The sequence below is a fragment of the Mustela putorius genome, unplaced genomic scaffold (genome assembly GCF_011764305.1).
Source record: "Mustela putorius furo isolate JIRA1106 unplaced genomic scaffold, ASM1176430v1.1 tig00000198_pilon_pilon_pilon, whole genome shotgun sequence".
Classification (NCBI taxonomy): domain Eukaryota; kingdom Metazoa; phylum Chordata; class Mammalia; order Carnivora; family Mustelidae; genus Mustela; species Mustela putorius.
In genome coordinates this window covers 1,300,253-1,313,335 of record NW_025421311.1, presented here as the reverse complement: position 1 = coordinate 1,313,335, position 13,083 = coordinate 1,300,253, and the positions used below count along the sequence as shown (strand labels likewise).

Here is a 13,083-nt window from a genome sequence, read left to right as displayed (position 1 = left end):
GGGATTGACACAAACTTCCCTGTTCTTTGTCCTTCTTAGTTTCTATCTACCCTTCAGATTCATTTAACAGAGGCTATATCCATTTATTTACTTCTAACAACCCAATTTCTCATAGAAATATCAACAGATGCCACTTTGAATGTATTTATCAAAGAAGAAAAAGTTCTAAGGGTATATAATTAAACATTATTAGGTGAAAAATAATAAAATCTTACCCCATTCCCAAAAGTACTCTTATAAATATGCCCCCCAAAAAAGTTGAAAGGATATACACCAGATTATTAACAATGGCCATCCCTTGATGGTATATATTTAAAACAGTTTTTTTCTTTTTGTTTGCCATTATTTTTTAAACTTTCCACTATAAACTCATACTGAGCTTTGGCAATTAAAAAAATACGTTTTTAATATAATTTTTAATATGAATTATCTGCCTTATAGTAAATGTGAAGCCTGAGATCTAGTGTGCAGAACAGAGTTGGCAGAGGAGGTCGCCATGGTTTCCCTCGGAAGGCCTGCTTCCATGACAGACCCGTCCCTGGCACCTGACCCTGCACCCGGGAGGCCTCCCACCACCTCACCCTTAGGCCTGGCTCACTACACCGAAACACGAAGGTTTATGCTCAACAGTCAATCCCCCGCAAGAACCTGGAATTTTGGTACATGTTAGGCAGAAGATAACTCCATGTCTAGCCCCCAGTAAGCGCCTGGGCACTGAGTCACTAATGGCATCCCCAGTAAGACACCATTTCACACGCAGGACAGCTTATTGCTGGGGTCGGGGGAGAAGAACGCCAGCGCGACTCCACTGGGAGGGATTCTTCGGAGCTTGTGCCTGGCGTCCCCAGAACCTCACCCTCGTGTACTTTTCCCTGTGCTGCCTCTGCTGCGTATCCTCTCACTGCAGTAAGTCATGATAAACCAGCTCTGGGTACAACTACACCCTGAGTCCTATCAGTCCTCCCAGAAAATCACAGAACCTGGGGGTAGTCTGGAGGAGGACCACAACTGGCAATCCACCTCAAATAAAACAAGAAGGAAAGGGTTTATTCCCTTCTACCTATTTTTAAAACATTTTAGGTTCTGTTAAAGCTAAAAATGTAAATTTCAAAAAGCCCCCAGTCACAAAGTAACAGTTTAAAAACTCTTCTAGGTTTTTCTAATGCCATATGTGTGCATATTTGAATAAGCACAGATAAAAAAATTAATACCGAATTATAAAATCAGGAGATTTTTTTCTAATATATAAGGACCTCATACTTCGGTGACTAAGTAACTGTAACAGCACACCAATTGTATATACACACATGAAGTCAACTGATCAAACTCAGTGCCTTAATATGTGAAACAATGTAGCTGTTTAAATCTATAGTTGGAAAAATGTTACTTGTTAAGAGTGAAGGAAGTCATTGGGGAACAAAACAAAACCTTAATCAATGTTAAGTGGAAGGATATACTAAAAAACTAAAAGAGAAACACCTCACATGTAAATTCTAATTCTAACAACATAAAAAGTCCATTTACCTTAATTATCTGTTCAAACGCTAATGCAGACTGTAGCATCATTGGTCTCTGACTTTGAATCATTTGCTGATCAATGGAATTGTAAAAATGTGCCACCTACAAAGTAAAAGTCCAGTTAGTAATAATCAATAATAAATAACATATTTAGTGTTTCATTTGTTTTCAATTTTAATTGTTTGAATGGAAATATTAGCTCTTTATTAAATTCATGAAATCTTCATGCTAAGATTTAACAAAACTATTTTTCATCTCTAATGTAGCATTTATGTATGCTATGAACAATTAGTGTTGAGTTCCTACAATTTGCCAAATCATGTCCTGGGGCTGATTAAACAAAGATCATAAAACCCAGTCCCTGCAATCAAGAAGATCATAATATCAAGGGAAATACAGAGGAAACCAGTAAAGCATGTCAAATACTAAAAACGCAAGTCTTCGTTCTTACAACTCTCTGCTCCTTTCTTTCTTTCTTTCTTTATATGCTTTATATGCTTATAACATGTAATCCATTTCTAGGACCAAAAAAATCTTCATGTTGTCCTTAACTTGTATTTCACACCCACATCAGTGATGTTTACTGACTATACTCTTAAACGTACTAAATCTAGCCATCTCACCCGCTTCCATCAGTCCCACACCAGTCCAAGCACCCTTGTTTCTTGACAAGACCAGTGCCCATTTCCAGTCGTGGCTTCCTACTTTCTTTTCAAAGCATTCAAAGAAGCCACAGTTGTCCTTCCTTCAACATGAATCATACCATACTTTTCCAATGACTCCCCAGGGCACTTGAGAATAAAATCCAAAATCCCAATGGCTTCCGATATAGTCAGGAATAAAATCCAAGTCCAACACCCACGGCCCTCCATCAGTACAAATATCGCACATAAACTGGCCATCAACTGGCCGTCAGCCCCAGCACAAACCGTCCCTGCACTGAAGCCTCACCTCCCCGCCCCCGCCCTGCCGTGTCTCTAAGCCACTGCATGAGTCTTGCCTCAGGAACCCACCATGGACCTGCTCCCTCCACATGCACTAGTGCTTCTCCAGACGCCTGTGTGCTTCTGCTGTCACTTTGTCATACCCCTTCTCAACGTTACCCTTTACCAAGGCCTACCCTGACCACTCTGTATCTTTCCTCTGTTTTCTTTCTCTTCAAAGTACTCATCATGACCTACAACTACCTACTACATGTTTGCTGTCTCCCAAATTAGAATGACAGCGTCCAGCGAGTGGGAGGCACTCAGTAGTACCTGTGAATCAGTGAGCCAGAAAACAGAGATGCCTACACGGCACAATGATGAACAGAAGAGGGCATATCAACTCTTTTGGGGAAAAAGGAGAAGTTCAGGGAAGCCCACTAAGTGGGCATCATGGCACAAGTCTAAGGAGTTTAAAGACTTTCTTGTAATCTTTGTGTCCCCAGCACCTCAGAAAATTCTTAGCCCAGAGTATGTGCTTAAAAAATATTTCCTCACTGGAGCACTTAGGGGATTCAGTCAGTTTAGCGTCCCACTCTTGATTTCAGCTCAAGTCCCAGTCTCAGAGTCAGGGTGGTGAGATTGAGCTCCTCGTCAGGCTCATGTGCTAGGCGTGGAGCCTGCTTAAGACTCTGTCCGTTCCCCCATCACTCTCTCTCCCCAAGAGAAAAAAAAAATTCCTAAGTACTTTTACAGAGAGTCCTCTTCTTTCCACTAGTACATATGAAAATCTGCTTTATCTGGTGGAGAATATCCACTGTACTTAGCCTGCACCACAATAGTAGTCCAAGAAAAAGCCTCATCAAGAAAACTAGAAGCAAAAGCACACACACTCTTACAGCAGTCTGACCAGGCTACTGTCTCACCAGCTATGACTTCACACTCCCTACGCCAGCTACACACCTGCTCCCGAGCAGCAGCTCTTGTGAATAGATTTCCCCAGGCAAATACAGACAGCGCACGATCATTCCTTCACCATCTGAGCTCCTGCTGTGTTACACTAAGTACACAGGACACAGAAGGGAGCAAGCCTGTGCTTTCAAAGATTGACTAAAATAGAATGACTAAAAATAGTAATACCACAAATTAATGAATTCCTACCTAGATTTGCAAAGCAAAATTTATAATATAATCATTTAGCAAATCATAATTTCCAAATTGTGCTATTCTATTACCTAAAAAAATCAAATTTAAAAAACAAACCCCTTAAAATAGTGTAATTAATGAACTCAGAATGGTCATATACTCAAAAATATAATGTCATACTTGTTTAAGAATGATTGCTTGCTTGCAGAATTTCTGTGCAATGTTTGCAACTTGCTGTATTTTGGCAGGAATAACAAAGCCAAGTGCAGAGAGCTGACGAACTTCTCTCAGAAGAACCACCAACCGATCTGAGTAATGCACTTTCAATGATCCGTCGTTGGGATCCAATTCCATAATTCGACTATTAGCCTCGATACTACAAAATAAACATATTTTTAAGATTCATGTTCTCACTCTTTTAACAGACAAAAAACACAACAGTTTTTACAGCTTTTCTGTAAATATAAAATTAATTCAAGGTAAAAAAATTTTATAGTTTTCAAGCAACCTTTTTTTTCACATAGTGTCTCGCAATTCAGATCTTGGTAATAAACTACAATATCCAAAATATGTCCATTATGTCCAATATGTCCAATATGTCGCATTAATATGTCCACCAAGCAGTTTCTGATACCAGGAAAATCAATCTCTTAGCCTTCAGCTCAGGCTCAAAACTGGCATCATATTCACCATAGAGAAGGGTTTGATTCATTTTCCAAACAGTACCTTGGGTTTTTTGAGTCAGCCTACTTACTTAATATGTTTACTGAAGGATCAATGGTAAAGAACATCAAAATGGTAGGAAGAGAGAGAGTCAAATATTTCATCCCTCTACCTTTTACCTTTTTTCTCTAAGGACTGTCCTTCAGTGTTTCCTGAAAATGCTACAGTAGCAATTGTTAAATCAGGACACTCGAGTCAGCATGACTATGAAAATACTACACTAAATTCACCAAGAAGGATTATAGTTTCACGACTTCCCTTCCAGGATCAGGTTTACTACACAATGCTTATTCCTTCAAACCACTTTCACAATTAAGAAAACTTGTAGGTTTTGGAAAGTAAGCTACTGAAAAGCAAAGTCCATGCCACCGATTTATCGACACATTCAATAACACAGAATAAAAAGTAGGCACTTTAGAGTGACTTAACAATAGTGATGAGCCTCAACTTTCCTGTAACATAACATAAAGCTTGTCAGAAAATTTTAATGGTGATTTTCTTTGAACTAATCCTCAAAATTACTTTCTACACACCTGCATATCCTGAAACATATTCTGAAACATGCTGATTCTACAGAACGATTAAGAGTTTTGCCCAGAAAGAAAAAGCGGGAGTCCAAGTGATTCGTTGCCACATGGGAAACACTGAGCTGAGCAGCCCTCAACGGGCTTCTTTACGGAAGGTCTCAGCCCCTCCCATGCTGTCACTCACAGTGGCTCTCCACCAGAGCCGCAGTGAGACAAGTGTCAACATTTCCCAAAACTAGCAGACTAAAAAACTCTTCTTCTTCAGCCTGGACCATCTGGCACATGTTAGGTTGAAAGCGGGAACGCTTTCAACGTTACACCCCATTACACCCCAGAACACTTTGGTTCTTTTCTTCTTCCTCCACATACAAAATGCCAGACAAGGGAAAAAACCACTCATTCCGTGTAAGAAGCTCTCCCTTAAGTTTAAGTATTCTTTGTAGCAGAATAAGAAAAATAAACAGAATTTCCTATCATGGACAAAGTAGCAGAAGTTACTCTTTTGAAAAGTAACAAGTTTCTAAAAACATGACCAGTTTCTAAAATATAGTAATATACTAAGGTAAGTTGACCTAAACAAAGAAACCATGGTTTTTTCCCAGATCATCCATTTTAAAAACACATCACAACAGGTTAACAATTAAATTAGGTTCAATAATGCTCAGTAAGTGTTTAGAAAACCCTAACCCTCTGGTGGGCACCACAGGAATATTTCAGGAAGAGATTACTTCCTCCCTCAAGGAGCTTAAAATAATCAAATTTTATAGTTTATAATGTGTGTGTGTATCCATGTAAATAATCTCAATGTAAAAAGGCAGAAAAGCACATATGAGCACTGACAGCAACACCATGAGAGAGGAAGGCCTCATCTTAAAATGAGAATCTGCAGACCCAAGAAACAGACAGAAGAAGCGCGGCCAGGGGAGAGGGCAGTCAACTAACTGACTAACTCTACCTTCCAAGTTCCCAACATTAGCGACTTAACAGTTAATCACCAAAAACTAACTAGAAAATGTTTTAAGGAGCAGCAGCAAAGGAGAGAAGAGGTAAAATTTCACCTTGCCACTTACATTACTACCACAAGGGACAGGACTCTTGCACGGATTTCACGATTTAACGCATTTATACTTACCACAAGCCAGATCTGGAATCAGACAAACCAGACTGAATATCCCTGGACCAATCATCAAATTGCTCCTGTTCATACAGTTTAAACTGGTCCAACAGATCTTCGGCACTTCGATGGAAAGATCGAAACCCTGACAAGTCAGATAAGAGAGCCTCTGCAATCTTGATAGTATCATCCACCTTAAAAAGCCACATTACAACAACATTACAAGAATATCTTTTTTTTTTTTTTAAGAATATCTTAATACAACAAAATTAGCATAAAGTGAGCCACCTTTTCTGATGTGTGGTTCAGAAATTACTTTCCTATTCACCTATAAACAGTCAGATAGAAGATCTGTCAGCAAATGTGAGCAGATCAAACCCTACTTGGCTTCTGACTTGTATGACTCAGAAGAGCATAGCCCAGCTGGAAGGCGCCGAGGCATAGCGGGAACGGTGGGATGAGGGAAATCCTGCTGAGACCCCCACGCACTCAGCATCGCTGCTGCAGGGCAGCACTCACGCCGTCCTTTGCTTACTGCTCTGGTGAAGCGCTCACGCAGTATTTGGGAATCTGAAGGGCAATCAGAGGAAAGAAATGTCTTCCTTCCACAACTGTTGTACAAAGAACTCGACAGCACTTTGGAAAGCTGACAGTTTCTATTCAGAAAACTGAACATCAAAAACGCAGCCATGAGTCAGCAGAACTCTCCAACGCGCTAGCCTTCACAGCACTCTGGGTCTGCTTGCTCTTAGTCACAGGCCGCAACCAGCCAATACCCACTATGCGAGTCAGACGGAATATACATTATTCCATCTGGGCCATATACATTAGTGAATATATAAGATTCTTAGATCCATTTTGATAATACTGAAACGTTAAAAGAAAAGCTGTTAAATCCATAAATTATGGACACTACATTAGGCAATGTCCTAATTACATTTCACCTTTCCTTTAATTTTCTTTCAACCTAGAATGATTTACCCACATAAACATACTTGCCAACGGCCTCTGCAACTACTCAGATTTTACAGTGATAATCTCAAAGGATTAAAAAAATCCTTTGAAAATACATAAAAGATGAATTCCTCTTTAACATTTCCTTGAGAAGATCCTTCACCTGGGACAACTGCTCTGAATGATAAAGAATGTGCTAATTATCTCTACCTAGAAAATGAGCAGATCATTCAAACCTCCTCTGTACACTTTTCCAGAATTCTATACTTCACATGGAAATTAGACAGATATGCCACAGAACGCAGAGAATATTTTTTCATTTTCACTAGAGTTCTACAGTGACTTCCATATTAATTTGGCACATTACAATTAGTGTTCTTCAACATCTATTAAAACTAATACCTTCAGTTCCAACTGGCGAACCCAAACTATATTATTAACAACTTCTGAAAGGTTTTTGCCAGAAAGTGGTCCAGACGTTTCACCAGGAACTCCTCGGCATCGATTCTCAAAGTCTAACCGAAAATCTGTAAAATTTAAGTCAAATAAATTATACCCAGTCAGCCAAGACTTCCTAAGTGCCTTCCGTGTACCAAGTACTAACTGAAAGGTTGTGAATAGAAAAACCTGAAGACTTGGTCCTTTAACCTCAGGGAACTTAACATGCATCAAATGAGATAGAGTAAGAAAATAACTAGTTAATTTTTAAAATCTGTAATTTATAACAAAAACAGTAAATTAATCTTCATCAAATAATGTTGTAAAATATAGTCTTAATCCTAAATGGTATACAAGAAAAAGTAACCTACAAAAATATTTTCTCAAACACTATAATAATCTCTGATAAACTTTTACCTTTAACTGAGTCCACAAGTCTTGCCAGTAAAGTTTCTCTTTCCAACATCAATTCTTTACTTATAGCTGGACGCTTCACCAACTCTTTATACTTCAGAAATGCCTGAAGAAGCTAACATAAAATAAAAAAGTCCATGTTCATCCTAAGTCGATCAACTCAGTAAATACATAAATACCTCCCAAACCAGCTTGTGGGAAGTATTAAAAGTAAAATATTCCAGTATTTTACCTGCTGTGGACTATCCTGAATTTCTGAAATATAATTTTTCAACTTTCCTGCTATCTTTTGTTCCGCAGGTGCAATAATTTTTTCATATTGAGACACTGCAGCTTTCCATAAAGGCTAAACAAATTAATAATAGTATTAGACTTTTAGTATTTTCAACATCTACCCTTGGGAAGAACACCACAAACAGGAAGTTATACAGACAAAAACACATAGACTCAACCTCAGTATATGGATTATACTGCACAGGATTCAGGCCAGTAAAAGGTTCAAATACTCGAGCCAGACATATGATCTTCTCTTCACCAGCAGGTAAAAAATAAAGAAGCTTCTCGTGGATTGTTCTAACAGCCAAAACCTAAAACATAAAATATTAAAACAGATTTATTTAAATTGATAAAGCTACACAAAAAGGTCTAGAATCTACATATATTCAGCAAGAGTCTCTTTGAACTGGGTTCACTGAAGGGAGTAAATGAACAGGAACCTGAGATTTACTACTCATTGTCACCACAGTGCTGCTCAAGGAGGCTGGTCACTGTCGCACTCCTCACAGTTAAGTGCTCAAACCTGGTGAAAACACACGGACTCTAAATATGGGTAAGCCATGGTTAAGGTTCATTTAAGTACGTTTTAGAGTCCATGATATAGTAAAAACTTCTGATTTTCATTATTCTGCATTAAATTGCACTTCCAACAGTGAAATGATACGTTCACAACCCTATCACGTATAATTTACAAACAGCTGGGAAACAAATTGTTGCACTTGGTGTTTGAAACTTTCACCAACAGTGACACCTGCCTGGGTCAGTGGGCAGAGCATGTCAGTTACTATCAGGGTCATGAATTCAAGGCCCAAGCTGGGTATACAGCCTACTTTAAAAAAAAAAAAAAAAAAAAAAAAAAGGCAAAAACAAAACAAAAAACTATGTATAGTTTAAATGAATAAAATGTGTGGTATTTCAATTTAGAAATAACAAATAAATAACATTTCCAAAAACAATTAAAAGTTAATCAAAACAGTTGGTAAAATCACTATAACCTTTCATTTCAGTTGGTGTCTTCAAAGAAACAAGTATCAGTAGTTTCTATTCATCTTTCCAACTCAAATGAAAGTTAACAACCCCATCTGCTGAGAAAGCCTAAAAGCACTGACAACTAAGTAACATTCAGCTCTTTCCCACAGACTGTCATTGCTAAATACCATTTTCCACCAAAAAGAACCAGCCTCTTGAAAGCAATGACTAATTCCAGGAATGAGGCAGAAAATGTCCAAGTAGGGCTGGTACATTTGGTGGGGAGGGCGCTAAAAGTAAGGAAGTTATCAAAGAAATACTGGCTTCATGTCAAAGTAAGTCAAGAGCCAACTTAAAATAGGCACTTGATGCCCAAAGATGGAGCAATTTGAGGCTAACAATAAGCATAACAGATTGAAACTCACAGAATATAAAAACTCATGGTTTTGGAATGATACTACCAAAAAAATTCCATTAATTGCCTATGGAACTTAACTCTGACACTAACTTGTTCATCAGTCTAAAAAATGATAAATCCAAGGAAAAAGGTAATTGTGTCTTTTGCCATGCATGTACAAACTATTTCAGGGTAACTAAAAAACTGATGACAAAATGTTCTTCCATCATCTCCAAGAGATGCATAAGGAACAGAAGAACTAGAGAACCACGACATCACAACGGCTCACGATCGTCCGCGGCTGGTAGACGCGTAGGAAGAGTTGAAGGCAGAGCATCATGAGGAGAGCCAAGAGCAACCTGAACTCCTGCCGGCGGGAAATCGAGGCTGCATGTCTCCTGACTTACCCGGTAGGGATTACACAGCTCACCCAGGAAGCAGCCAGATTCAAGTAAATTAACTGTAAAAATCTTCTGGAACAATCAAGACAATGGAACATTGCTTAAATACAAAATGGTACTAGGAAAGTACTGTGGTTTTGTTGAGTGTGATGGTGGTACTATGCTTGTTTTAAGGGTGTATGTATACAATTTCCTGGCTTGGCGTTAAAAATACTCCAAAAACCAAGAGAAGGCAGGGTAGACAGAGATAGAACAGAAACTGAGTAATGCCAGCAGCTGCTGAAATTGAGTGATGGATACACGGGCATTCATTATACTGTTTCGCTTTTGTGCATGTTTGAAATTTTTCATAATGAAAAGGTTTTTTAAAAATCCCCAAAGAACTATAAGCACAAAGGGGAAAAGTCAGCTTTGCAATCTTTGCATATTCTCATTTTGCTTATCCCCTCACGCTATATATGTAAGTTCTACACTGAAACTTGTAACCTATGTAAATTAAACAGCTCTCCCAAATATTTCCACCGAGTACTCCCTGAAAAGCTGTCCCTGCTTCACAACTTCAAGTGCCAAGAGAACGTCTGAGAGCATCTATTCCTGGACAGGGGTCTGATTATCTTTTTCACAACAGAGAAGTACAAAATAGAAGTTCACAACTTATGAGGTGAACAGTCATGCACCCAAAAAAGCAAGCAGGTGGAAACCAGCCCTTAGTTGGGTACTAGTCACATGACTGCCAAAAATGATCTCACATTAACTTTAATTATTATGCTTTCCCCAAAACATAAATAACTCCTATGAGATGTATAATACCTACTAATTATAAAATCTATGCACAAACAAGAGAGAACCTACTTCACACGTATGTCAAAGACCCAGGTAATCAAATGATACCTCTTCAAGGCGTTTGCCAAGTTTGTCAAGTGTTTCAGGAAAGTATTTCTCTTTTTTCCACAGATGAGGAACATAGCGCTGCCACACCTGACCAGTCAGATGATTACAGGCCGTCACCCACTGCTCACAAACTGAAATGCCAGCTTTCAGATTGTCTTTCACGAGATAATAAGGGTCTTCCCACAGATTCAAAGTTCCCAGCTTTTTCTGAACAAATCTTCCAAACGAACCACCTAATAAAACAGAAAGCAAAATTTTTTTTTTTTAAAGATTTTATTTATTTTATTTGACAGAGAGAGAAATCACAAGTAGGCAGAGAGGCAGGCAGAGACAGAGTGGGAAACAGGCTCCCTGCTGAGCAGAGAGCCCGATGTGGGGCTTGATCCCAAGACACTGAGATCATGACCTGAGCCGAAGGCAGCGGCTTAATCCACTGAGCCACCCAGGTGCCCCCAGAAAGCAAATTTTTTAATGGAAGTGTGTTTGTACTAAATAATTATGGAATAAACTCTATGACAAAAATAAACGTATTAGCAAACTAAGGATCTGTGAAATCCTACATGCACATCCTTGGACCCAAAATATTTCTTTGTATTTTTGCATCTTTCAAGGTAGTATGTGCATCTCACAAGTGCAAAAATACATGCAATTTTTCAAAAGGCTACACTACGTATGGAGATAGCATTATATGACCAATTTTCAATTGCTATTTCTCTCTACTCCCACATTAAAACGATGCTGCCGTAACTACCCTTATACATCTACCTTTATGTACTTGTCTAATAGTTCCTGAGAATAATAAAGAGAATGGTATTTTCTAGGTCAAAAAAATATATGCACTTTAAGTACCAACAAGTAAACCAATACATATTAAAGACTTGTGAAATCATTACAAAATAAAGTTTAAGCTAATACATGCATAGAGACTAAAAATCTATGTAAATTTACTTGCCTTAATGGTCAAAGAATTTGCCACATATGATTTAAATTAACCAACTACAGACAAATTTCTGGTTAATCCTGTATGATCTGCTCTAAGCATTACTATAAGCAACATTTACTACATTTAGGAGCATTTTCAGTAAGAGCTTGGAGGAAAAACTAGAAAACAAAGTAAGACAGCCTTCCAAAGTTTCAAAAATTTACTTCTTCAACAGTACCTATGATGTCTAAGAGATGTAACATTCGCGACTCAGGGTAGTGGTCATGCTCTGTTTGTCTCCACACATCATCTACGACATCTCGAGTGGTCTCCACCAAGTCAACCACTTCCAATAAGGATAGACTGTCCAAGTTATAAAATTCCTAAAACCAAAAGGCATTCATTTTTAAAAACAATTAGAACTATAGCTTCATCAATATAGTCAACATGTCCCCAGACCTTTCAATAGCTACAATTCTTTTTTTTTAAATTTTATTTATTTATTTGACAGACAGAGATCACAAGTAGGCAGAGAGGCAGGCAGAGAGAGAGAGGAGGAAGCAGGCTCCTCGCTGAGCAGAGAGCCCGATGTGGGGCTCGATCCCAGGACCCTGAGATCATGACCTGAGCCGAAGGCAGAGGCTTTAACCCACTGAGACACCCAGGCACCCCCAATAGCTACAATTCTAACCCCTGTCACATCATTCCCTCCTCCTTTTTCTGCCACTGTGTTACTTCTTTATGCAAATACCCTACAAGTTTTCAGAAAAGCCAGAGGAAAAAATAAGAATTGCAAAGTCTAGTCATTTATTTTGCCCTTGACCTAATTTTCTTACAGTCTGGTTTCATTTCTTGCAGCCCCTGAAAGGAGGCGATCCTTGCACCAGACAACGTTCCTCACTGCAGTCCCCATGCGTCACCACTCACGGACCACATTGCTTGTTACCAATTACACGATCACAGTCAAGGGTTGTGATTTCACATTCCATCATTATGACAAAAAATTTCAAAACCATTTCAAACACTTCGTTAAAATGATACTATTGCAATAATACTGGGAACAAATTAAAAATTACTATTTAGGGGCGCCTGGGTGGCTCAGTGGGTTGGGCCGCTGCCTTCGCCTCAGGTCATGATCTCAGGGTCCTGGGATCGAGTCCCGCATCGGGCAGGGAGCCTGCTTCCCTGTCTCTCTCTCTCTGCCTGCCTCTCCGTCTACTTGTGATTTCTCTCTGTCAAATAAATAAATAAAATCTTTGAAAAAAAAAATTACTATTTATTTATTTTGAAAAGAACAGACTTTTGTAACCATACTTAAAGTGGTCACTTATTTAACTTGTAGGACTATTTCAAAGAATAATCAATCAAGTATAAAACTAAGACTTCAGGGCGCCTGGGTGGCTCAGTGGGTTAAGCCGCTGCCTTCGGCTCAGGTCATGATCTCAGGGTCCTGGGATCGAGTCCCACATC

At 38.8% G+C, this 13,083-nt stretch overlaps 1 protein-coding gene across 4 annotated transcripts in view; it reads right to left on the bottom strand.

Moving 5' to 3' along the window:
• DYNC2H1 (dynein cytoplasmic 2 heavy chain 1) overlaps positions 1-13,083 on the bottom strand; it is a 256,629-nt gene that overhangs the window by 236,190 nt on the left and 7,356 nt on the right. For all 4 annotated transcript variants that reach the window (XM_045077504.1, XM_045077505.1, XM_045077507.1 and 1 more), the window contains exons 5-13: positions 11,852-11,996; positions 10,692-10,924; positions 8,210-8,344; positions 7,990-8,103; positions 7,761-7,872; positions 7,308-7,432; positions 5,970-6,145; positions 3,768-3,963; positions 1,525-1,620 (exon numbers count right to left, since the gene is read on the bottom strand). In XM_045077504.1, the coding sequence (XP_044933439.1) occupies positions 1,525-1,620; positions 3,768-3,963; positions 5,970-6,145; positions 7,308-7,432; positions 7,761-7,872; positions 7,990-8,103; positions 8,210-8,344; positions 10,692-10,924; positions 11,852-11,996 (1,332 nt within the window). The remainder of the gene's footprint in view (positions 1-1,524; positions 1,621-3,767; positions 3,964-5,969; positions 6,146-7,307; positions 7,433-7,760; positions 7,873-7,989; positions 8,104-8,209; positions 8,345-10,691; positions 10,925-11,851; positions 11,997-13,083) is intronic.